Source organism: Natrix helvetica, assembly GCF_964273705.1.
Source record: "Natrix helvetica genome assembly, chromosome: Z".
In the NCBI taxonomy this organism is placed as follows: domain Eukaryota; kingdom Metazoa; phylum Chordata; class Lepidosauria; order Squamata; family Natricidae; genus Natrix; species Natrix helvetica.
Window position 1 is genome coordinate 46,004,370 of NC_138554.1, and position 27,718 is coordinate 46,032,087.

At 39.6% G+C, this 27,718-nt stretch overlaps 1 protein-coding gene across 1 annotated transcript; it reads left to right on the top strand.

Moving 5' to 3' along the window:
• Window positions 1-9,486: 9,486 nt before the first annotated feature.
• Window positions 9,487-27,241, top strand: LOC309381856 (1-acyl-sn-glycerol-3-phosphate acyltransferase alpha-like; the record flags this gene model as incomplete). The annotated part of the gene is made up of 6 exons (XM_081933146.1): window positions 9,487-9,662; window positions 17,816-17,949; window positions 20,965-21,140; window positions 24,083-24,178; window positions 25,678-25,750; window positions 27,081-27,241. The coding sequence occupies 6 exons, from the start codon at window positions 9,487-9,489 to the stop codon at window positions 27,239-27,241; spliced, it is 816 nt and encodes a 271-aa protein (XP_081789272.1).
• Between the last annotated feature and the right edge of the window lie 477 nt (window positions 27,242-27,718).

Below are 27,718 nucleotides of genomic sequence, written 5' to 3' on the forward strand. Positions count from 1 at the left end.
GGTAAATAAAATCCTACATAATAAAAGCTCAGTAAACTGAGCTAGTAAACTGATACAAACTGACCATATCTGCTTATATTTTCTTATTTTGCATACAACAATACTGTATTTCTTTTTTCCTACCCCTGATTGAAGCATATTCAATTGTCCTTTCCTTTCCTTGAAGCAGTTCAGTTTTTCATACAATTTTATAAATTATTTATTAGAGTTTACGTGATTCTAAACTCCAATGACTTTATTCCTCTGCACTTTTTTAAAAAAAATGAAGTAATTTTGGAAGCAAACAAGCAATGGAATTGATTTGCAATGCATTTGCTCCAAACCCCAGTTGCTTTCTTCACAACACACAAACACACACTCTAGCAAATGGACAATAGTAACACTTATATTTATCTCAATTCCTGGCAAATCGATGGGGAAGAAAAGGAGATAGTGGCAAATTTTATTTTCCTGGGCTCCAAGATCAGATGGGGACTGTAGCCAAGAAATTTAAAGACGCTTGCTCTTGGGGAGGAAAGCTATGGCAATTTTATGATTTTCAGAGCTCCACAATTTTAAGGATCTTTCCATTAATTATCAGCTTTTCACATTTCTTGGCTTTTAATATTTACTTTCTTGCAGTGTGATCTGAGCTTGATGCAGTCCTTTTAGCCCTTAGGGTGCTCCTATATTCATATTTTCATGATTCATACTAGACTGATATTGCACACTGGACAAAATTTCTCATCTTTTTTGTGTACATTATTCCACCTCATATATATCTCCTACTATATAGTGACTGTCACAATGCATTCTTTTTATGTCTGGATTCTGCTGTTTTCATTCCCTGTCAAATTAACCCTGAGGGATGGCTGTTTCCTGAAGCCTTGCTTTAGATTTACATCTGCCCTATTTTCCATCCAGCTACATATTGCATTTGGTCTTTGCTTTGTGACTCTTATTATCCCAATCATGATCATTTCAGGGTGACTTGAGTGATAATCGAGGCACTGGTTGGTTATTTGTAGACCTGTAATATTAGCCATTGTTGTTTTTTGATGGGGATGTCCAGGAAAGAGGATGGCTTTTTTCTTTTTTTCATTGTGAATTTTATTGATGGATTTTCCTCAATTCAAATGCTGCAGGAACACTTCTCCATCTTAATCCCAAAGCACAAGCATCTCATCCACAATTGCTTAACTGATTTGTGGCTATTGCTTAAGCCATTTTTAGGTCATCCATAAACATGTTGTATTGATAGTCACAGGAATCAAGCGTTCCCTCCAGTTCCCAGCTTTACAAAGCTGTATTCTTGAAACATAGGAGCCAGGTCGTTCCTATGTGTGTTTCCCAGAAAGAATGGAATTGGTTTATTACAATATAAATATTTTATTATATGTACTCAAGTCAGAAATCAAGTCAAAGAAAAATGGACTAATAAAGGAAGAAATGATGGACTGAAAACAGCTCCTCAAAAGTGGAGCCAACAAACACAACAAAAAGGTAAGTGCTATGAATAGATCTGTTCTTTGAACTTTTCCAGACCAACGCAAGGGTGCAAGATCACCCTCAGTGCTCCACACAGTTGCTTCTCTGGTGGGTTTTGTCCATTGAAAGATTAGGAAATAACCATCTTGCTGAAATTGCATGAAAAAGCTTTCAATAAATAGTAGAAAATAGGTAATACATTTATACAGAGTTGCCGAAAGCAAGAATAAATTAAAGCATTGTATATAATACCGATGATGAAGGGCTTGTAATTCCAAATAAATCTTATTATTACATAAACCATGCCAATACATTTTTCTATCTTGATAAAGACAGAATAATTAGTGTCTTAATTAAAGGTGGAATAAATAAATATATAAATAAATAAGGTAGTGAAAATCAGAGCACTTTCTGTTATCAAAAATATTTTTAAAGAACTGAAACACATTTCCTCTGACTAAGTCATAATTTGGAAAAGTTGAACTCCTAAATTAACTAACCAGTTCTTTAGCCTTTTATATTTCATCAAGCCATTTATGATGCTGATAATAAAACTGAACAGTATTTGGGCTGGAAAATAAAAATATTTTATTATTTAAAAATGATATGATGGTAATATTCCTAAAACAGGGAAACAATCAGAAGTTGTACTAGAAAATTTGGCTTCATCACATTTTGTGCTTCATTGCAAACCCAGAGGTTAAAAACGAAGAGCCATGACTAAATTTGAAATGAGGTTAAATTCATTGCCTAATATGGAGAGAGGGAGTACTTTAAAAAGTACAACATTCTGTTAAAAGAGAAGACAAATTAATGCAACTGATGCAAAACATGGGGAAAGCCAATGAAAGTATTTTATAAAAAAATTAATAAGATAATTTGGAATATCAATAAAGGAGAATATTTGTAGCTCAAGGTTGAAATGAGAAGTCTTTGATGCTCTAAGCTTGCTTATGTTGGAAGAAATATCTTTCTGGTTCAGTTCCAAGTGGGGAGAAAGACACCAGAAACATGGAGACTGACTGGAAACTTGGTTTAATGGTGAAGCAGAACCACCAAGCATGTGTGATTCTGGGTAGTTGGCCATATGGAGTGGAGAGTGGGGGTTATTTATACCCTCTGTTGGGCCTTGCCCTTAAGCTTCCAGTTCCTGTGCAAGCTATTTGCTGCTGTAGGGGTCATAGCTAACCTTGTAGGTTTTCTGAGTCAGGCTTGGTTGAAGCTTGGGCTGATGCAATGAAGAGGCTTGTTGTGCCTGTTGTGGCCAAATGGCTTCCCCCCCCCCCCCCCCAAGGATAATCCCATCATCCTGGAACTGAAGGTCTCCACCCAATTTGCTAGAATATCCTACTGTATGGTGCTGCTCAAGTGCTTGAAAGTCCTCATCAAACCTAAGTCTAGCATGAGAATCAGTATAACTTTAACTTCATCTGCAATTAGATTTCATGTTTGATGAAGTGCCAGAGGAATGTTGGAGTTTGGAAATGGCAGAGTTGAGTATTGGGATCATCATCCCTCTCTGCCTGATTAAATAGAACAGATATTGCAGCAGTAAAATCACCAGAGTCCATTCTTCACTGATACTCCCTTGCTCAGTTCCCTTTAATGGAGTCCTAACTTTCTAAAGTATATTTTGTTGCTGCTTTTCATAGCATTTGATCCTACTGTATATTAAATTATGGCTTAGTATGTTTCTCTGTTTATGGTCTCATTATGATTACATAAACGTGAACCAATAGAAAGTAGGGTGACTCAATATTCAATAACAAAGCTCTTTTCAAATATTTTATGAATAATTTTTTAAAATTGATATTAAGAAATACAGAAAGCTATCAATTCTTATTTATATAACAGGTATTATTTCTTGCCTAATTATCTTGTTTGAATCTCTCTCTCTCTCTTTCTCTCCCTCCCTCCCTCCCTCCCCCCTTTCCTGTATTTTTGGGACAATTTTGACAACAGAAATTGTATACTGTACTTATTCACACATACACAAAACATTATGGCACACTTCCACATCATACAATAAGGTTTTGCAAGTACGTTTCAGAAATAGAGGGAAAACTTGCTGAAAATTAAGTTCTAGTGGACAGCAGTACAATACTTATGACAATTGAAGCCCCACATACATAGATTAAAATATGCTTTTAAAGTATTTTTCAAAGCTAATTTTGGCCATCTCTATAAGATACTATGTTTGCAAAAGTGGAGTTCCACAGCACAAATCTATAACCCTGTGAAAGTTTTAAGAAATTTTCTGTTATCTCTTGGATGACACCCAAAGGCATTATTAACAGTACATAATAGATTCTTAATACAACTCAGAATTACTGCACTTACCTCCTGACAGGCATTAATTATGGGTATAAGCTAGTCTGTTGTACAATTCAGACAGCTGAGTTCCTTGTGAGATACTAATTACTTTTTTCATCCTCTGAAACAGCATAGACTGAATAGCTATGTTTTGGAAGTAGGGGCGTATAATTCAAGCCTGTTCTATAGTTGGACTATCAATTTAATCTGTGTCACACACAAACACACAGATGTGTGTGTGTAATTGTTTGCCAAATGTAGTGTAATCCCCCTTGCTTTGTATTCCAATTTCTATCCCAAAAAAGTGGTAATGGGGATTGGGGAATAATTCATAAATATTATCTAGGAAGTCGTCAAAGAGAACAAATTCGGGGCTTCTTCCAACAGTTGAGGAAGGAACAGGAGCAAAGGACTCAGCTAATGGAAGAAGCTCCGAGTTCGTTCTCTTTGACAGCTGCCTCCTTTGCAATGGGGTGGGGAAAAATCCATGCATTAGAGGGGAGAGAAGGCTGAACTTCGGTTAGGGACGGTCTTCTCCCTCCTCTAACGCATGGATTTCTCTCCCCGCACCCCACCCCACTGCAAACGAGGCGGCTGTTAAAGGGAACGAAGCCGCTGTTTCGGGCTGAGAAGCGACGCCTCTGAGGGACTCTCTCCAGATGGCACCTGAGGCCACCTCGCCTCCTTCTGCCCTGCGGAAAAAAAGAGCAGCTCCACCTCGCGCTCCTCCCTCTGATGCTGCTCGGCCTGAAACATGAGGATCGTGGAGGAAAGCATTTTCAGGCCGAGAAGCAGCAGCGGAGAGAGCGGAGACCTCCTGAGCCTGCCAGTGATGCTCTCAGGGCGAAGATGTTGCGAGCGGAGAAGTCTTGGCCCCCTGAGGAGCCGCGAAGCGCTCGCCGCCCCTCTGACACCCGCTGAGCCTCCTCCACCTGCAAGCGCAAGAATCGTGGAGGAAAGAGCTTTTAGGTGTCAGCGCCTTCCGCGGACACTGTTTTTGGAATTGGGCAGGGGATCCTCCACCTGAAAATGCCTTCCTCCACAACCGTCACCTTTCAGGCAGCAGATCTCACCGGAGAAAAGACAAGGCGTGTCTGCGGTGGGAGGTGGCTTGAAGGGTCCTCTGAGGGTCCCCGGATGGCACCTGAGGCCGCCTCGCTTCCTCCTGCCCCGCAGAAAAGAGCAGCTCAACACTCCCCTCTCACTTTCCTCAACCTAAGCGCTATTAAGGGGGTGGGGAAAAGTGCCCCTCGGCTGCCCCTCCAGGAGGACCACCGCATATCCTCCACAGATGGGAGGTTGAAGGGGCGACTGCAGGTGAGGAGTGCCGAGGGGTTTTGGCTGCGTGAGAGAAAGATCTCAAAATTAGTGAAGGGTGTGTGTGGCTGGTGTGCCTTGTTCCGACTTTTCCTGGGTGCAAAATGCTTAAAATAATAAAATTTTAGGTTTTGGGGGGGAGAGGGTTGTGAAGAGTTAGATGTGTGAGAGAGAGGAGGGGGGAGAGAAAGAAAGAGAAAGATCCATATCCATCCATACAAAAAAAGCAAATGAAAACAAAGCAACAAAATTCAGCTGCCATAACTGCAACAGTAAATAGCAAAAAGTAGAACACTTTTTTTACAACTTTGAAAATATATCCGGACAGATCAAAGCAGAGTTAAGGCACAACTTAAGTGTATAGTCAATCAAAGGTGTAAGAGAATGAAAATACCTTTGCTTGGATCAACAAAATAGGTATTAGATGGACCTGTTTAGAGAGTACATTCATGAGTAGAAACAAATGCCTGGATCTAGCTAGACTCAACCTCAATACACTTGAGCATCTTGTCAGTGACCTATAGGGCCATTGTGATTGTTCTAGAGTGCTTTTTAAAAGTTCCCACTCCTAAAGGTAAGTTCATAATTTCTAGGTCCATCTAGTCATTCCCTTTCATAATCACCCATTTCCAGAATTCAGCTGGTCATCCAATAGTATTCAACTAGACTACGCTATGTGTCTATTGATAAATAAAATGTAAGTCCTGATGGATAAGGATAATTTATTCCAGAATCTAGCAAACAAATCACAACATACTAAATTGTGCAGAATTAAGAAATTATGCCTAATAAATTATATCTGGTAGAATTACTGTCTCTAAATAAGAAAATTTCAGAAAGTATTAACCACAGTAAAGACTGATTAGAGCCAGAGGCCAGCACATTAATTCTAGAGAAAGAGTAAGAGAGAAAGAAGAAAAAAAAGAAGGAAGGAAGGAAGGAAGGAAGGAAGAGAGAGGGAGAGAGAGAGAAAGATAGAAAGAGAAAGAGAAAGAAAGAAAAAGAAAGAGAAACAAAGAAAGAGAAAAAAGGAAAGAAGGAAGGAAGGAAGGAAGGAAAGAATGAAAGAAAGAAAGGAAGGAAGGAAGGAAGGAAGAAAGAAAGAAAGAAAGAAAGAAAGAAAGAAAGAAAGAAAGAAAGAAAGAAAGAAAGAAAGAGAAAGCGAGCTTATGGCCACAATTGAGGCCAAAATTTTGGTTGCTAAGCCAGAGTGTTGTTAAATGAGTTTCACCACATTTTACAAGTTGGCCACGCCCACCCAGTCACATGACCGCCAAGCCATGGCAACAAAATAGTCCACACCCACAGAATAGGTAGTAAAAAAAAAGTGAAACTCACCACTGATCATGTCAATCAAGCAAATGTATTCCAATTCATTCAAAATTGACTTTTTTGAAACTATAAGCATAGATTAAATATACAGCAAGCCCCTGAACATTTATAACATATGGATTGCATATGGGCTTGAAATCTAAAGAATTTTGTGTCTGACAACTTGGATGGAAATTACTACTATTTCCTATAATACCAGACGTGCAAATTAGAAAGTACAGCAAGTTCATTGTTGTAACCACAAATTGTAATACATAGTGTGTCATATATTACAATAAAATAAATAGTAAGATTGCAAATTAAAAATTATAAGATTATAAAAAGAGTAATGGATGTAAAAGGTTAAGCCAAATGAAGCCAAAATTACAATTAAGAGCTTTCATAGTCATTGGAAAGTTTAAATGATAGCAGAGCAAATATAGCAATTTGGTTGCTAACAGATGGGAACACAATTAGAAGAAAATAGTTCAGGTTTTTTTTTGAGGTATGAACTCCTAAATTCACTGCCATCTGTAATTTGGCTCTGATCTCATTGTAAATGAAACAATGGGGGACATAGTGAATAATGTTCGCCCCTTGACTAATACTGCAAGATCAGAGATGTTCTTTGACAGGGACTTTACAAAATCTCCTTTCAAATTATGCAGAGATCATAATCTGCAGGTGAAGGGAAGTTAAAGCCCTTTTTACTGAATCACTGGAATCCCTTTCAAAAAGCCTATCTGTAATCTTTTCTTTATTCCAGGAGCTACATTCTCCCAAAGGTGATAGGAAACATATTTGTAGATGGAGGATAAAAGGCTGGGCCATTACTTTCAAATATGTACTCAAATGTTGATGGAAAGTAGCCTTACCTCCATCCTTAAATAGGTAGCTGGAGTTCCCTAAATTAGGCAGTAAATCTTACCAATGAGATTATTTTGGACTACTTCTAATTGGGCAGTATTCAGGCTGGACTAGATATTATAACAAAGCAAAGCAAGATGTCATGGAAGACAGCAATAACAAATCATCTCCAAAATGTACCAGGAAAATTGCATGGATTTGTTCATGAAGTCACCAGGAGTCAAGTTTTTCTTGAGGACGTATGTTCAATATTTTAAAGTTAGTCTCTTGAGATGGCAATCTCACTGTTCTTTTTTTTCTGAGAGTCAAAGCTATCCATCAGGATATAAGGCAACATTTTTTCAATCTAAATATGTTGCAAACAAGGAAATAGTTTGTTCAGACTCTTAACAATTGCGGGCCATGAGTTTTTTTGAAAAAACCCAACCCTTCTTACATTTTACTGGTCCGTTTCAGGAAACAACAGACAAAGGGATTATTTCCTATTGCCCCTAGGTAAAACAGTAGGTTCTACATACCTTCTGTTCTGTAGTTAAACATTACTGTGGATATTAAACCTATGCTCTCTTTTCCTAAAGATATAAAAATGTATTTAAAATGACCTTATATCAGGCCTAGCTGCTGATTTCCACAGTCTAAACCAAAATATCATTACAGTGATAGTTATATTTTAGAGATGGTGGCAGTGGTGGTGGCAGCGGAAGGAAACAATAAAAAAAATTAGTCATATAATTATATCCTTTTGTGTTCAGAATTAGAAAAGGATGTGTGTGGTTTCAGTTCTGGCCTTGTTTGAATTCCTAAATAAAAGAAGTCTTCTTAGGGAGGAATTGTAGTATTTTATCATAGGTCACATTAGGGTTGAGATAATGGATGGTTACCAATATATGTTTACTGTGACACTATAAAGACAGGTTATGACACAGTTAAGGTTATTGGATGCAACACACTGATAACAAGCAGCTTCCTTTGATTTAATTCTGAACAGTGAACAAGCATCTTTTCTGAAATGTAAGGGATGTTGAAATTATTTGAAAAATACATCTAGAGAACCAGGCTGCAAACAGATGAATCCTGACCTGATCTTATAAATTCAGACAGCCTACTCTATACATATTGCAATCTATCCTGTGTCTTCACACTTTTTTGTAATAACAATGTCTGGTACATTGCTTTAAGTACCAGTATATCTGAATTTTGAAATCCTTAATAAGTAGCAGCAGCAGTAGTAATAGTAGTAGTAACAGTATATAGCAGTAATCTGGAAGTTACGACCTGGAATCTTTGGAGCAGAACAAAATGTCAGATTCCTATTTACAAGGTTTTTAAATTTTATGTTTGAAGAGAGGTATCTATTATGCCAATCAAACCAATGTCTCCTGCTCAAGGAAGTGAAGAAAAACTGGGGATTCTTTTCCATATTATATGAAGCTAATAGAGGGTGGCTTCCAATGATATGAGATGTAGAACTTCTACTGGCATGGCATGCAGGGAGGATCTTTTAATGTTATAACAGGATGGAAATCCCTCCCCCCAATTGAACTAAAATCCTGTGTCAGGTTTTATCTTAAGAGGATACTTATTTGAAATGAGTTTCACATATTCTGACTAGCTTTGCATAAAACAAATTGCAGTAACGTTGCACAAGAACATATAATGGTTCACATCTCATGAAAAATTCCTGTCCTTGGTTCTGGAACTTTCCAGCTCTTACAAACAAGTCACTCATTTCAGAAAGGTGCCTAATAAGTTTTTTTAAACTCCTCATCAAAGGATGCTCACCTAACAGAGTACCACTAACTGTTCCTCTCTCATTTCAAACAATAATATCTACTTGTCAAAATTCTGAATAAGTAGTCAGGCTTTAAAAAAATATTGAAAACACAGACTGGTTTTATCTGCAAGAGACTGCCTGTTTGCCCCCCCCCCCATATATTTAATATAAATTTTGAATGATTTATTCTATCGTAGTTCAATCTTATTCTCATCTTTCAGAATGCACTCCACATGCAGTTCTAGAGCATTCCTTCCCACCCACTCTGCTGACATATTTCTGTATAAATGTCCCTCCTCTATTCTTCCCACAGGCAACACCAATTGACAGCTTGCAATATCTATAGAAGGGCCATCCCCTTTCTCCACCCTGGAATATCTGCTTACCTTCCCTAGTGTTATTTGTTGCTCCATATCTGTACCTTTATCCCAGCAACAATGGATCTTCTCTTACTTACCTTCATACTATTTGTGATCTTTCTACTTTATCAATGGAGCATGACCTTCAGATTTTTCTGCAAGTTGGCCTTCATCTGTTGCTGGATTTTATTCCTATCTGTCACAGTATCCCCTTGGGTAGCTGTATTCAATGGAAAAAGAGTGGAAAACTTTGAGTGAGTAGATGTTAATTCTAGCTTTAATTTGGGGGATGAGAACAAGATAAATCTTGGCATCAGGTTTTTCTGAAAAATAGGCCAGTGATGTCTAACTTCTTCCACCTAGGGGACAAAGATTTACCTCCAAAGCAGCATGAGAACCAGATAGTCCCACCCTTCAGATCAAGAAGATAGTAGCCTTTTCAAGAAACTAGAAGTACGGTGAAAGAGAATGATGGATCTTTCTAGAGCATCTTTTTTTTGGTCTGATTTATATCCATTTGTGAATGATTTATTCAAGACTGGATAGACAAAGGAAAAAGCCGAGAAGTGGGGGTAATTCCTGCAAAGAGTGTATAATTACTTTTCATATTGGTTTTGACTTAACACCCATTTTTCACAAGCTTATCCTTTCAACAATCCATTGGCATTCAAAAGATTAACAAATTATTTTTGGTATGAACTCATGGTTATGGCACATTTCATCAGCTGTCTGAAATATTTCCCTAGATAACCAGAAATATTTGTATGTATTTGTATATATAGACATGATAAGCAAAAAGATACTATAAGTGGCAACGGTAAAAGAAAATTAAATACAACGTGTATTGGCAATGCATTATTTTAACCTTTAAATGAAGGTGTTCAAATCTTTACAGTGTCCAACTGTAAATAAGTTTTAATATAAATAAAACCTCCTATTATTAATAAGATGATTAACTCCAGTAGTAAAATAAAAATATTTTGCAGATGCATAATTGAATTGCTGCAGCTATTATATGTCAATGTTTTCATTTAATTTATGTTGTGATTGCCATTTTAAATTCAATAACAGATTAAAACTGAAAGGTATTCTAATTGATTTCTGAATACTGACTTTCTGATGGCAAATTTACAATACAATAGCAGAGTTGGAAGGGACCTTGGAGGTCTTCTAGCCCCCTTCCTAGGCAGGAAACCCTATACCATTTCAGACAAATGGCTATCCAGCATCTTCTTAAAGATTTCCTGTGTTGGAGCATTCACAATTTCTGGAGGCAAGCTGTCCCACTGATTAATTGTTCTAACTGTCAGGAAATTTCTCCTCAGTTCTAAGTTGCTTCTCTCCTTGCTTAGTTTCCACCCATTGCTTCTTGTTCTACCCTCAGGAGCCTTGGAAAATAGTTTGACTCCCTCTTCTTTGTGGCAACCCCTGAGATATTGGAAAGCTGCTATCATGTCTCCTCTAGTCCTTCTCATTAAACTAGACATACCCAGTTCCTGCAACCCTTCTTCATATGTTTTAGTCTCCAGTCCCCTAATCATCTTTGTTGCTCTTCTCTGCACTTTCTCTAGAATCTCCACATCCTTTCTACATCATGGCGACCAAAACTGAATGCAGTATTCCAAGTGTGGCCTTACCAAGGCATTATAAAGTAGTATTAAAACTTCACATGATCTTGATTCTATCCCTCTGTTTATGTAGTCTAGAACTGTGTTTCGTTTTTCTTGTCTAAATGTTTAACCTTTTCGTTTTTCTTGCCTAAATATAGAACCTTACTCTTTTCACCATTGAATTTCATTTTATTAGATGTTTAACCATTTCGTTTTTCTTGCCTAAATATAGAACCTTACTCTTTTCACCATTGAATTTCATTTTATTAGATGTTTAACCATTTCATTTTTCTTGCCTAAATGTAGAACTTTACTCTTTTCACCATTGAATTTCATTTTATTAGATAGTGCCCAATGTTCAAGTTTGTCAGGATCCTTCTGTATCCTAAGCCTATCTTCTGGAGTGTTGGCTATTCCTGCCAGCTTGGTATCATCTGCAAATTTGATGAGTTCCCCATTTATTCCCTCATCCAAATCATCGATGAAGATGTTGAAGAGTACTGGGCCTAAAACAGAGCCTTGGGATACTCCACTGCATACTTCCCTCCAGTGGCGTAGCGTGGGGGGTGCAGGGGGGGCCGGCCGCACCGGGCGCAACATCTGGGGGGGCGCGCGCTCGCACTCGCAGCTCTGACGATGCCATAGGTCCCTTCTCCGATCCGGTTCAGCTTCTCGAACTCCTTGACGCTCCGGCATCTTTCCAGCTGGAAGGAGAGCTGGTGAGAAGGCCGTTTCTGCGGCTTGGGGGCGCGCGGGGGGGGGGGGGGAAAGCAGCCGGTGTGTGTGTGTCGGGGTGGGCTGGGGGAGCAGCTCCTGCCTGGATGCAGCACCGGCGCCCGGCAGGTGAGCGCGGACTACAAACCCCAGCCCGGGCTCTTGCTCCGCCATGCTCTTCCCTCCGCCACCTCCCGCTTCCGCACAGGCCAGCTGGAAGGGGCGGGCCAAGAAAGCCTGCTGGGTCGCCCCTGCCCGGCCCCACCTGCCAGCCAGGAGGGCTTGCTTCGTTCCTGGCCACTGACGCTCTTCTCCGAACAGGGGCGATGGGCACCTGGGCAGCCCTTGCCCGGTGCAATTGGAGGGAGGGGGCTCACCAGCCTCCCGGCCCCACAAGGCAGTCGGTCTATTCCTTCTTTCCTCAAAAGCAGGGACCTCCCCCCTCGCCTGGATCCAACTCCATGCCAAGAAGCCTCTTACTCACTTTAGGAAGTGAAGAAATTCTAAAAGTAGGGTTGCTGCACCTGAAATTATAGCCCCAATATTAATTGATCTGTGCAGGTACAGTTCTGTTCTTGACTTACTGCATTTAACAAACACAAATATTGGAAGAGAAGTTACAGCTCCCTCATTTACCTCTGGCTAAGCTTGGCCATTCCTCCTTCTCTTCCCCCACCTCCAAATGTGGCCATGAAGGTGGATTTCCATTTATGGGGGGTGGGGAGGAAATATAGCCCCCTAGGAAATATAAAAATGCTTCTTGCTCCTGACAGTCAAAAGAAGGCTGGGAGACCAAGAGGGAAGGCATGGGGAGGGGTGCTAAAAGCTGCATGGACCTCTCACATTCTGTTGGGAGAATTTCCTGGGTTCCAAGGAAAGAAAACACAAAAAAACAGTTGCTTGGAAAGAAGTTCCCTATTTTATTCGGGTCTAAAATTGTTCAAAGCTTGTTTCTAGGACAGCTGACAACAGACTGGCACATCAGCAAGGTTTATATACCTTTTTTAGCCTTTGGTGTGAGTGAAATACGTTTTTATGACCACGAGAAAGCAGGAAATATTTTTATAGTTAAAGGAAATATTCTGCTTGTTACCTTCTTTATCAGCAGAAACTTTAATAACTGCATAACATTCCCCATTGGAGGGAAGCCTCTCATTTCAGCCAAATACAAAAGGCACCGGCAGTTTTAAAATTTCACACACCTCCGCTCCCTTTGCAGGTGCAAAGCAACCAAGGACGTCAGTGGCTGAAAGCTCATCACCCGGCCTGCAGCCCTCTTGGAGTCCACTTAGCCGACTGTTATTGATCCTGCGCCCGCACGGCGTTCAGACGAGACTCCAAGGGCATATCTGGGATGTATCTGCACGCAACACTCCCCAGACACGCATCCGGGGTCTCGTCTGAATGCATGGCCGACCCGTATGTGCACAGGGTCAAGGCTACCGCCGCGAGCAGGGTCGCATCGGGGGTGCGGAAAGAGGGTGCGTGGCAGCTGGTCTGAGACCGGGTTGGAGTCTCCAGGGGACTTCCAAACCCGTCATCCCCAGCCAGCCAATAGCGCTGCCTGGCAGTGGTGTAGCGTGGGGGGTGCAGGGAGGGCCAGCCGCACTGGGCACAACATCTTAGGGGGCGCAAATTACTTGCCTTGCCCCGGGTGCTGACAACCCACGCTACGCCACTGCTTCCCTCCATGTAGATGCAGTTCCATTGAGGACTACACGTTGAGTGCGGTTGGTCAGCCAGTTATGAATCCATCTGGTAGTGATGTTGTCTAACCCACATTCTTCTACTTTATCTAGACATAGGTTATGGTCTATCTTATCAAATGCCTTACTGAAGTCCAAGTAAACTATATTGACGACATTCCTCTGGTCCACTAATTTTATCACTTTGTCAAAGAATGCAATAAGATTAGTCTGGCATGATCTGTTTTTGACAAATCCATGTTGATGTTTGGCTATTACTTTGTTTACTTCTAGGTGTTTGCTAATTCATTGCTTGATTATCTTTTCCAGAATCTTTCCTGTTATTGAGGTCAGGCTGATAGGTCTGTAGTTTCCTGGATCTATTTTTTGTTTCCTTTTTTGAAGATGGGAACCACATCAGCTCTGTTCCAGTCCTGTGGCAGTTCCCCAGTGCTCCAGGATCTCTGAAAGATATAGTTCAGTGGTTCTGAGATCTCGTCTGCCAGTTTCTTCAGAACCCTGGGGTGTAATCCATCTGATCCTGGTGATTTGAACTAGTCTAGGGTAGACAGGTGCTCACTTACCATTTTCTTCCCTATTTCAATTTGTTCATATTGATTGGTTCCCCTCCTTTTAAAAAAAAGCCCTAACCTTTGTTACATCCTTTTATTGGATGTAAAAAAAGTCAGGGCTTTTTTTAAAAGGAGGGGAACCAATCAATTAATATATAATATTTTATAATAAAATAAAATTTTATTTCAGCACTATGGTTGACCAGGTACTCTTTATTAGAATAGCACTTATAGTAACAGCTCTTATATACTGCTTCACAGTGCTTTACAGACCTGAGCAGTTTACAAAGTCAGCATATTGCCCCCAACAATACTGATGTCAGTGGACAAAAAGCATTGAAAAAAACTTACTTTGAACAAGGATATAGGGAAAAGAGTAGGATATGTGGCAGGAAGAGTAGAGAGGGCTTTTTGTTCAAATAAGCATTCTGTTTTGGAATTCTTCAACTGAGTGTTCTGCCAATGGATAGTTGAAAGGCCCTTTTGATAGGTAATAAGATAAATTGGAAAATGAAATGATAAACAAATTAGATGTTATGAGGTTGATGCTGTTAAGTCTGTAATACGATTGTTTGGATAGAGATGAAGAAAATTGACATCTGGATTTATTAGATTTTCTTCCAGTTATCTAGCCTGATTGTTGCCTGTTTAAGGTTAAGGAATCACTTGTGAGTTCTATAAGTCAAGCCTAATGAGAGCGCTTTTAGTAAATTTAAAACATTCCCTCACAATCTCTTTCTTCCATGCCATCAAGCTGACTGGGAAGCAGCTAAACTAGTGAAAGCATGTTTCTTATGTGTGTAGCTTCTCTGTGTGTGTTGTGCATTGTATGGCAGCATGTGGCAGAATAGGGTAGATGAATAAGAGACTGATGGGTGGCTGGACAGAAGGATCCAGAAGAGCGATGTAATTAAAAGAGTGTATATAAAAGAAAAACACGGAAGTTTTGGGTGGGTTGTAGTGATATAAAAATATACATAAATGAGGTATTATGAGTTTGTGTAATGAAGGTGAATGTGCAAGGCAGTCCATTGGAGTAAAATGATTCCGCTCTTTTTGTTGGGTTCTGTCTGAGAGTTAATGACTGAAATGACTGTTTTAATTTTTTTTTAAATAATGGTTGATTAACTAAATATCCTTATGGGGACTCATTTTTCCTTCTATGCTGCCAATCATCCCAACTTGGTCAGTTAGAAAAGGAAGACCCTCAAATCCATTGTTAACAAAAGTACACTTTACTAAAGCCAAGTGGTTACAGAAGAAGCAAAGCTGGATGGTGTGTGTGTGTTGTGCTCAAAGCATATGGTTAATTTTGCCTTGTTTCAACCTTCCCCTTGGTTATCTTCGAGTGTCCATTTAAATTCTAACAACTTGTTTGTGTAACTTTGTTGTGGGCTGGATGATTCTGCATTTCATAGTGTGACCTTGGAGTGGCCAGCGACTCTCATGAGATAGCATGATGCATAATTTTAATTCTTCTCGTGCTGACCCTCCCTTATCCCAACCCATAGCTCTCTCTCATTGAGTATGGCAGGCTGGTAGCAAGCAAGCAAGCATGGCATAGCAGGATGGCAATCCTGACATTCTGCCTCTCCTGGAAAAAACTATCCCAAGGAAAAGACTTCTCCACTATCGTTCTCGAGGATGACCTCAATTCTCTTGGAGTTCCTTTGCCATCACTAAAAAATGGTGTGAACTCTATAACCTCCACTCCTTTCCACCCCTCCTTCCTTTGGCTTGGGATGGGGGACTTTCTATTTCTTCTCGATGTTTCTTGCAGGGGTGATTGTTGGCCAACAAGCTAGGCACTCAGCAGTCCAGTGGCCCTCTTTGCTGGTAAAGTATTCAGTGGAACATTTTTGAGGTCTCGGGAGTCATCAGGGCTTGGCACTCCCTTATCCACTTTCAAGGGTTCTCTATTCTCTGGGGTATAGGGATTCTGTTTCTCCTGTCCAGTGCATTCATGAAACATGGTCAGATTGATAACTACTTCACTGGCCAGGATGTACCACCGTTGAAGATTTCTGGGTGCCCCCCACAGAACAGGCAGGTGTAGTACAGCTCTTGACTCAGCATTTCTTAGAGGTAATCCATCGGGATCGACTTTGGCTCATCCCCTAGTCGACCAATTAGGCTTCAGAATTCTTGAATGTACACTTAATGGGTCATTTTCCTTGCCTGATGATGTTAATTTAAGTGGCAGTGCACCAATCCCCCAGGGGGTCCTCAAAACATCATCTCAGGGAGTGCATGAAATGGTTAAAGTAATATAATAGGATGGCAGTCCTGACATTCACTCTCTACTAGAAGCTAGACTAGAAGCTAGACTAGAACTCTGAAATTTATCATGGCCAAATAAAATATGCTTTCTCAATACAAACTTAATTATCTCAGAAGAATATCTTACATACCCCCAGTCCTTTGTGGATTCTCTGATAAGCAAATGTTAAGCAAGTTCAGAAATATCCACACCTAAATTACATTTGACCAACAGCGGATAGAATTATATATAGCAAATGCATTGCATGCCCTAAAGGGAGTAACAAAGGATCACTGAATTCTTGCTAGTTCACTTGGAGTCACTTGGAGTCATAGAAGTATTTGATTTTGAATATAAAGAACAATTAATAATGGCAAAATTCCCTAATAGTCCTCCATTTGCTTGTTTCACTTTTTGAAAGCAAGCAAGAGCTTGCAGTATGATCTGGAGGAGGGCAGGTGGGGAAGGAAACTTTTTAATAGTTACCTCTTAATTTGGGCCTATATATATGCCATCATCTGCCAACAATGCCTTATGAATTTTTCATAGAATAAATTGGACAAATATTTTGCAAAAAAGGATTAATGGTAACAAGTTTGACATCAAGACTCAAAACAAGGAGAAATATCAGAACATTTCAATCTTGCAGTACACTTCACAGCAAACCATAAAGTGACTTTTGGGGGGAAATAGGATTTTAACAATAAGCAAAACATTATTGAAGATACTTTAAAAGATTTCAAGCAATTTCAAAAGATGTCAACAAATGCTAATAGTTTTTAACATGTTATAATTGTCAATTGATAAAGTAGTTTTAATTTGCCTCGCATGTAATGTTCGTGTTCCTAATCAACTTATCTTCAAACCCCCCACCACTACACACACTTTTAAAAAATTATTATTTTATTATTTTTACACTTCCCATGTAACATAAATGATTCTAGGTGGTTCCCCCTACCACCAGATCCCAGTTTCAATCCTCCTTGTTAGCTTTCCCAAGTAGGTCACAGAGGAAACAGATCAAATAAGCTAAATTCTACTTTATTGCAAGCCTACATTAGCAGACTCTTGCAAGTCTGAAAGTAAAAATGTACCTTCTCTTTTTTCAACCTCGCAAGTCAAAGAGGATCCTTTCTGAGTTTTTTTTTCTCCTGGCCATTAAACAGCTATGGGCTCTCCCCTCTTCTCTGGGCAACATCTCTCCCTACCCCCAAGGTCATTACCTGGGCAACATTACTTCCAACCCTGCCAAGATCATTCCTATGTACCATTTCATTATATTATGCATCTGATAAAGTTAGCTGCAGTGGAAAGAAGACAGAAAAGGAAAGAAAGCATTGAAGTGGTTTCTTTGTTCTCTAAACCATATGCCCCCATTTTTTTTAGTTGATCAATCCTCAAACTTTTATATGGAAATAATGTAATAAATACTACTTTATGGATAATGATAATGGCAACCATAATGGATAGTCCCTTTGATTCTTGGGGGGGGGGGGAGAAGGGTCAATATTGACTACTTTGGAAAACTTTCCCTTAAATTATATTTTTGTGTTCTGCTCCTTTCAGGTTACTCTGCTTCTACATTCGTCCACTCAAATATATCTACAACATCACATTGACTGTGCAGGGCTCTGAGAATTTCAATATCAAGCAGTCATTTGTGATTGTCTGCAACCATCAGACGAACTTTGATCTTCTTGGTATGTGGCTAAGCTATCACATCTAGAATGTTGTATGAGTTTTTTGAATTAGATTCCAAATGATTTGAATGTTATTAATGACATTTATTTATATTCTCCTCTCAATCTCCTTTCCCCATGGATAGAAGGCATTGAATGTAAGTAGATAGAAGCTTCTAGTTTTAAACAGATGTTCTCCAACTAAAGTGAACATTCCTAAATCTAAGTTTTGCAATATTTTGATGTATCCAGATAAAGTTGCAAAAGGTTTGCTCAGATGGAAATTATTGATAAAAGATCTATCTGCTTGATCTTTTTTATATAAATATATATTTGGCAAATTATACAATATATCTCAAGGTAAAAAATGCATGCTTGATGCTATTAGAAATTTAAGAATCCAAAGTTTATAAATAATTACCACTATTTATGAACTTTTTACTTCTAAAAAGTCTATTCTAGAATTCTATTGATCTCTAAACAAAATAACAAGCAATTTCTTCATATATAAATGCATACCTTGGTGTGTCTGTGGTTTTTTAGCATTGTATAATACTCACCCAGTCATCCCCATAAATTTATGCATGCATCACATAATATGTTGCATTTACCTAGTGGAAGCCACACACTGTTCAAGGCCATGAAAAAAACATACTGAAAAATTACTGATTAAAACTGATTATCTGTAAAATAAGGTAGCCCATTTAATATTGACTCCTATTTGCATAGAGCAGTGATGGCAAACCTTTTTTGGCTCGCGTGCCACAAGTGGGGGGAGCACAGGGGGGTCGAGTGCGGGCGTACCGCACCCATAATGCAACGTGGGACCCCCCCAGTGCGCATGCACGCACAACGCGGACCCCCCCCCCCATTTTTACATTTTCTTTGCCCTCCCCAGGCTCCAGGGGCTTTATAGGAGCCTGGGGAGGGCGAAAAGAGCCTCCCCCGACCCCCCGGAGGCCTTCCGGAGGCTTCAGGGACTGAGCGCTTAAAACCACCCTCCGAGCAAACCGGAAGTGACTTCCGGGTTGCTCAGAGGGTCGTTTTAAGCGCTCCGAAGGCATCAGGGAAGCCTCGGACGGTCCCTGAAGCCTTCGGAACACTTAAAACCACCCTCCGAGCAACCCGGAAGTGACTTCCGGGTTGCTCAGAGAGTTGTTTTAAGCACTCCGAAGGCATCAGGGAAGCCTTGGACGGTCCCTAAAGCCTTCGGAACGCTTAAAACCACCCTCCGAGCAACCCAGAAGTCACTTCCGGTTTGCTCGGAGGGTGGTTTTAAGCGTTCCGAAGGCTTCAGGGACGTTCCCTGAAGCATCCGGGGTGGGGGAGGCTCTTTTCGCCCTCCCCAGGCTCCTATAAAGCCTCTGGAGCCTGGGAAGGCGAAAAATAGCTTTTAAAAAGGTGAACTCAGCTGGCCAGCTGACAAGGCAGTGCCTCGCGTGCCCTGAGAAATGGCTCCACGTGCCACTTGTGGCACGCGTGCCATAGGTTCGCCATCACAGGAATAGAGTAACCATTATGTTGCACTTAGAAGCACACTATTACAGGTAGCTCTACGTCTATTTGCTTAGTAACCTTTCAAAGTTATGACAGAGCCCTCCAAAAGCTACTTACAACCCCATTTTGAAGTAATGGAAGCTGGAAACCCCTGCAGTCATTCGTCTTTACGATTGTCAACAGGAATACTACAGCGGGGCCCTGTCTATCTCAACCCCCTTCCCACCCCATTGAGTCCCCAAAGACCTTGGGCCTGCTTTTTTCTCCCACTGGTCCCTATGAGCCTTGGACCTGCTTTCCACCATGCAGGTCCTCACATCCTTCTCCCCTCCTGCCCTCCCCCACTGTGCACTTACTTTTCTGAAATAAGAAGAACAGGGGCTGTGGATTTCATGTTAGGGAAGAATGGCAGGTTACTCTGTCCCATTTTGTCTCTGTGCTGTGTGGCTGCATCCCAGAAGTGGTCGCCATTTTCTGAGCAGCTACAAGGAATTGTAACTAGTTTGAAAATGGTGGCTGCTTCTGGAATGCAATCACCTAGTGTTAAGTCTCCCTACAGAACACCTAGCCCAGGGAGAAAACAGTCGATTTTGCTTCCCCAATTCACTCTGTGCAGCACAGCAGAAAGCTTCAGAGCTCTCCACAATATGCTACAGTCTGTATTCCATCCCTAAATTGCATAGTTGCAACCTGGAAGTGGCTGCTATTTTGACACAATAACGGTTTCTTGTGGCTGTTCTCTCCTATGGGAATGGTAAAAGGCCTGCAGGAATCCAGTGGGGGGAAAGCAAGTCCAAGACCTATGGGAATCCTGAGGGGTGGGAAGCAAAGCATGGGGTATCTAAGGGGGGTGGGAGAGACCTTGGAAGGTCCAGGCCCCATAAGACAACCTGAATTTCCATAACAATCTGCCCAGTCATTTAATGATTGCATCAGAGAGACCAAGGGTGATGACCATCACAACTTGCAACCATAACAGATAGACTCAAGAGTCAAGGACTACTTGCACACACTTATATTGTGTTCTCTCTTTTCAATAGATAAAGCCAAAAAGTAGGAGGGAAATAGAGGAAAGGAAAGAGAAAGAAAAAGGAGATAGACTCAGATAAAACAAGGATCTGAATGAGAAAGAGAGAGATGGGGGGGGGGGGAGAGAAGTTCTATTACAAAAAGGGTTAAATTCACTAGACATTCTCCCCAACCCACTGTCTATCTCAAAAGGCATCTAGTTTTTCAGAACAGTGTTTTGCACCACTTACCAATATATTTGTTTAATATGTATTTTGTAAACTACAATGACTGAGTTCATACAAATAAAACAAATCACATTAGTGCTTACTACAGTTTGTAAACCAGACTAAATGATTTCATCTTCTTCTCTTCCCAACCCCAAAATTGTCTAGAAGGTTGATTTGGGAGATATGTTAAGGAATAATATATCTGGTTGTTCAGATTATTGCCATTGCAATTTTTATTTTATATTATTTATTTATTCATTCATTCTTCTCTCTCCCCCCTCCCTCTTTTCTTTCTCTCTAGCAATGGCAGAGATCCTTCCAGAGCGCTGTGTACCACTTACTAAAAAAGAGCTGCTATATTGGGGGCCTGTGGGCTTCTCTGGTTGGTTATGCAACTTAGTTTTCATTGATCGTAAGAAGCAGCACCAAGCAAAGGACACCTTAAGACAACTTTCAGAGAGGATGCAGCATGAGAAGGTGAGCACTGAGAGAGAAATTTGGGGATGTGATTTTATTTTGGGAGAAGCGTGAAAATGGGAGAGTTCCAAGTATTATTGGAAAACTGCTGCAGTTGATGGTATGGACTATTCTTCAAGATGAAAGCTATATATTTTGTTCGCAGAAGAGCCCAGGTTCAAGTATTTACAGTTAGAAGGATCAAGTGAGAAGTCATTTTCTAACTGAAATTTTGAAGAGTCATTATCAGCCAGAGAAGACTGAACTTGGCTAGATGAACAGAGAATCTGACCTGGTATATGGCAACTTTCTTTTCTCCAACTGTTTTCTCTGCTCTCCTCACTCGCCTTCAATGGGTGGATGTTGGACTTTAATCCCTTATAATGAAAGTTTAACTAGTTGAGGTTTATGAGTATTTGAAGTCCAACATATCTGGATGGCACCTGCTTGGGAAAGATAGCCATAGGACAATAATTTTAAAAATCTCATTCCATATGTACTAAAACAAATGCTCCTAAAAGCCCAAATTACCTTAAACCTTTTTTGTCTGCAGAGGAAGGAATCCTGAAATCAGGAATGCTCTTATGTATTGTATGTGTGTATCTTTGTTAAAGGACCATTAGCTCTTGCAACCACAACAGGGAGACTCGTGAGTCAAGAACTACCTGTACACACTTATATTGTCTTCTCTCCTATCTTGCTCACTTAACTGAAAGAACACAGTGAAATATGTATATTGAAGCTTTTAGAGATGATTGCCTTCTCTATTTTTTCCTTCACTATTCTTCTTAGCTTAGTTTCAATACCATTAACGATGAAAATGTGAAGCAAGCTAATTTATGTTACCATCTTACTATTAAAAATTAGCCTCTTCACCACCCTTCTTCTATATGTCATCTTAAGCAATTAGCCATTGAATATATTACACCTCAATGACCACACATGGAAGAGACCAGTACATCTCATTATATCTCTGTAGTGATTCTGGATCCTTCATTTTAATACAAATACAACCTCTTGCCAACGAGGGTGGCAAGTCAAAGAGTTGACTAGACTGCAAAATTAGAAAAATATCCCAGAGCGTAGCACTGGCAAAACATTTCTTTGTCATCAGGTACCAAAATAGAGATAATAGTCACAGAAGTATGTCTTTCAAGCCAGTTGAGCTTCTGGTAACTACATGGATATATTCGTGTTATTTCTTTGTCATCAGGTATGAAAATAACACGAATATGTCCGTGTAGAAGCTCAACTGGCTTGAAAGACACAGTTCTGCCACTGTTATCTCTATTTTGGTACTAAAGACACTTTCTCTCTGTCTGAGTAAAAGGCAGAGGGTGGTATTTAGTGCTTTAGGGAGAATACAATAGAAATGAATGTGTGGGAAAGTTTACTTCAGAGGAGCAAATGGGCAATGCTGAGGATTGCTAATATGGAGGCACGAAAGCATCCAAACCAGGGTGTCCTGAAGCCTGGAAGAGATTTTCTACCTCTCCTTCCCTCCTAACATCCCAAGGCCTTTAACTGGTGCAACCTTTACCAAACACAGGAAGGCAATGACAATCTAAGCATATATAAAGGGCTGTCAAACAGGGTCCTAGCTGTGGCCGTTAGCTGAGACGCACGCATAGTGAAGTGCTGTGTTGGCAACCTGTTAGCAATAAACTGTTAGCATTGTGAGACCTGTCTCGCCTCAGTCCTTTCCCTCTACCCAAGTTCTCTTAGCTAGAACATTGGCAACGAGGATGGGATTACGGAGCTGAGGATGAGACCAGAAGAGAGCTGGCATAAGTCACTGTCAGAGAGCATAGTCACTGAGAGCTCCCTGAGGGAAAAATTTAGTCACTAAGAGCTGATTGCCTTCGCTGAGGGATTTCCTCGAAGAGAGGTCGAAACAAAAACGAACAGAAGGAAAAACATATTTTCCCTCAGAAGGCAACGGGTTACAGATTTAGTAGTCATGGCATTTATGACCACGCTTGCAGAGTTTAACGCTGCCTAAGAAACCTGGAATTCTTATATCACCAGGTTTGAATGTTTTTTGGAGGCTAATCATTATACAGGACTGTCAGAAAGTAGGAAGAGAGTGTGTCTTTTAAACTTGTGTGGATGTGAAATGTTTAACACTGCAGGGACTCTAGTGGTACCGCAATCCATTCACACAGTGCCATGGGAGGTGTTGATGGCGGAGTTAAAGCATCACTATGCCCCAACTCTGTCCCGCATAGCCTGCCATCATGTGTTCCACAACATGAAGGGGACTCAATTAATGAATATATGGCAACTTTGATAGCAGCTGCACTATACTGCAATATTCATGATCTTGATAATGTCCTTCTGGACCAACTTATTGTTGGTGTTCGAGACCTCCGAGTGCAGTGCCGCCTTCTGGCCAAACATGATCTGAACTTACAGACTGCATTAGATGAGATCCGAGCAATCGAGTTGTCTACTAAGTCTGCAGAATATATCCCGGGAAAGTCAAATTCTCAAACTGCAGGAAAGCAACTTGGCATACATTATGGTGATGCCAGCCCTGACGACTTGGTGGATGACGATGACTAAAATCTTGCCCTTTTTTTTGTGGACATTATCAAGATTTCCTGACTTTTATTAATTCAACAGGAAGGCTGCAGAAAGCCTCTACTTGTCTATTTTAAAAGCAAATGTCCTCAATATTACTCCTTTTTTATTGGGATCTATTCATTTGAAAGTTCTTCCTTAGGACTTGAGCCCATTTTTCACTCCTTCCCTCCACCATTTCCCTTTCAACCTGGGGCAGTTAGCATAGGAAGTAGCAGATTGAGAAATGAGCCAGACTGGGCAATGAGGATGCCATTCTGGGTTGTAGGGCAATTCTTTAAACAAAATAGCTGAATAAAGGCTGGAATGTTTTCAGAACATTCACACATCAAATTGTAATTGGTGGTCTTTTTGTTTTCCCCTGCCGTTCACTAACCCAGCTGAGGATCTGGGTTTATCCAGAAGGCACCAGGAACCGAGAGGACACCATGCTTCCTTTCAAGCGGGGCGCCTTTCACTTGGCTATAAAGGCCCAGGTAAAAAGTTCCTGATGTTCCTTGCTGTTCCTTGATGTTGATGTTGTATGGAAGAGGGAAATTCTGACTCAGCTTTGCAGAATAACCAGCTAGGAATCACAAACATGAGTTAGTTCTACTTTTATGTAATGCTACATTGACTGAATAATCTTACAAGTCTGAAAGTACAATTCACCCGTTTCCTTTACTGCCTACGGAACTAGAGGAAGGTATCTTCTGAGCCTCTTGCCTACTATCCAGCTATAGGTTCTTATCCGACTCTGGAAGTGCCTCTTTGCCCAAGCTCCCAATGTCTTTCCTATTTTCCATTACAGATATCAAATGCTGTCATAAATACTATAGTTCAGATTTATAAGTGATCAGTAAAATACCTTTGAGAAATTTGTGACTTTATATGAGCATAATTAAAGATTACTTTGTTTCCATGCGTTCCTTCTTTTCATTTCAACACGTGGGTAAATGCTTGCTTGAGCAGAAATAAAAATAAGATGTCCTCAGGCGGAGCTTAACTCCTGATGACACATCTTGCAGTTATCTTGGAGCAGTACAACAGTGGTGTAGTTTTGCCTCTTCTCAAAGTGTCTCTTTGACTTCCAAGCCTATCTTACAATCCTGGGATTTCTTAGTGGTCTCCCTTCAACTACCAACCTGAACTTTAGCTCTCAAGCTAAAGACATCCAGGTACTGCTAAGGCATACATATTAAGGCTGGGCATATTTCAAAAATTATGCTTTGGAACTTGCTAAAGTGTAAAATCTCTCTTCATTGAAGTAACAGCTCTTTTCAGATTCATGTGGGCTATTTTTTATGAATAGCAGAGAAGAGGCATACTTGTGTGAGATCTAAAGAATTTCTGCCTAATCATTTTTGAAGCATACTCAGCCTTGATGTACATGGCAACATATATAAAAGCCAATTATTCAGAAATGTGTTATTAAAAAATTGTGGCATTTCAACATACATTTCTTTTGCTTGTTTCATGATTTTAATGACCTTCAGATATTGTTTCTCATAATTCCCATTTAGAATTGCCAAACTGACTGGGAGTTAAAGGGCTTGTAAGTTAAACCAATAGGACCTCAGTGGTTTGAAGAAAGCTGTCATACAGTATAAGTTTCATGGAGTAGCATCTTCACCTAATACATGAAATAGAATGAATTTCAACAGAAAATGGAGAAATCAGATTTATTGACTTGTTGATCTTAAAATGTCTATTCCTAATCAATTACAAGTACTATCTAAAGTTTTATAATCCTGTTCAGAGAAGGCATAAACTAATATTTACCTATTTGGACAGTTTCCAGGTACATGGACTCCAATTTCTAGAACTTTCAGCAATGCCCACATTGGTGAGGGAATTCTGGAAATCCACATATCTAGAGATAGTTAGATTAGTGAGTTGTTGTAAAATTGTGGCTGCAGAAGACTGTCAGAAGAGAGAAAAAAATCATGATGTATTTCTCCAACATTTTATCTTTTAACTGCCTTTTATCCTTTAGGTTCCCATTGTCCCCATTGTGATATCTTCTTACAGAGATTTTTACAGTTTGAAGGATAGGAGATTTGATCCAGGTAAGTCTAAATGGCAAAGAACCATGCCCAGGTTTTTCTTTTTAATTGCCATCAATTGCTCTGTCTTGCTTAAAAAGCAATGTAAGAGATAGAAATTCTATTCACCCATTTTGATTATGGTGATATACACATTTGGTAGATGAATAGTTCTGTCTACAGAAAAAAAAATCATCCTCTTCCTCCAAAGGACAGAGATTTGTATGACTTTTCCACATAGTAGTTTAGATATTTAGGTGCAAATTTAGAAAATTTTGCTTACATATTAAATAGTAGTGACAATGGCAGTATTTGTGAAATTGAGATATCTACAATTTGCAATAACCTAGGTTCCCTTATCGATACCTATCATATTCCAAGATCCAGTTCATTTCTTTTATCTCTGTTCTATTATTTATCCTAGAATCTGTCTGTCTGTCTGTCTCTTTCTCTCCCTCACACAAACCTGTACCTTTAACATAAAATATTGACTTTTTAATGTATGCACTGCGCCCAAAGCAAAGAAACATACACTTAAATTCTGTTAAAATACTAATTTTCTACCAGACCTATAACTGCATTTTATCATATACTCCAAATTCAAAGGGCAATATTTATTCCTTTGAAAAAGATTCTTGAATGTTATGGTGATTACTGGTTATAATTATAAAAATATAAGTAGAACATTTCTGGCAACAATATTTATTTCTACCAGATTTGTACGTTTGTATATAATCAGGATTCTAACATTTAGGAGCTGAAAGTATCATTCAGAGATCTACACATTGATCCTCATTTATTTATGTTTACTTTTGATATAAAAAGGTGTTTTCTATACAAACAGACAAGTTGATAAATCTATTTCCAAATATACCCAGTTAAATAAGCTTCAGTAAAACAAATCTTGGTGGGAGAAGACTAGATAGAGAGTTTTTGCCTTTTATTTCAAAAAGACCTTATGTAATTTTTAGGCTCTATAGGAAAGTACCCTTGTTTTATTCCAAAGTGCATCAAAATACAGTTTAAGCATATGAGCTGTCTAAACTATGTTCATTCCAGAATTGAAGCAATTGTATTTTGAGGCTGCAGCCCAATATTCATGTTAATAACTATTCAAAACTCTTTCAAATATGATGCCTATGTGATATAATTCCAAACTGTTTCTTGGGAAACATTCTGAAATTTAACAATCATCTGCATGTGCCTCTAATATCAGCTTCAGCAAGAATATATTGCTATTTGTATGCCATTCCTATCTCTTTCTTGAGCAACACAATCCTTTCTGGAAATATTCAATTTCTTAAGATTGTCTTTGTTTCTTTGTTTTTGATTGTCTCTCTTTGATCTCTAATAGGTAATTTAACCATTCGGATTTTACCCAAGATAGAAACGCAAGGACTTGACTTACAGGATATTTCTGGATTGGTTGAGAGAACTCGTAGTTTGATGCAAGACACTTTTAATGACATTTCTGGGATGACTGTGCAGAAGATGAGAGATAATGAGTGCTCGTGATCATGGAAGCCTCAGAAAAAACAGTGCTCATGATGAAAGTAAAACAAAAACATTTCTTTCCTAAACAAGGCGAGGAATTACACTGAGTTGGAAAACGACTAGCACCACCTTGCTACCTTGCTATAAAAATACTAACTACATATGATCTCTTTTTGATCTTTTCCAAAGAATCTATTTTGGAGAAGATGCTTACAATAAGAGGAAGAATTCCATGTCCATTTAAATCCAACATCACTAAATATGGTCTGTTTGATCATATACCTGCCATCCAAGACTTGGGTTATGGTAAGTAATTTAGTAATAAAACTTTATTAGTGAAGATAAATTAATTTGTATAAGTACTAAAGTTGTGAAAAAGAGGTGCTGTAGGTCTCCCAAGATAAAACATTTGTATCTAGTTTGAGTGACATACAATATTTGCATCCAGGAAATTATCATGGGAAAAATCTGAGATGAGCCACTCAGCAGAGCTGGATT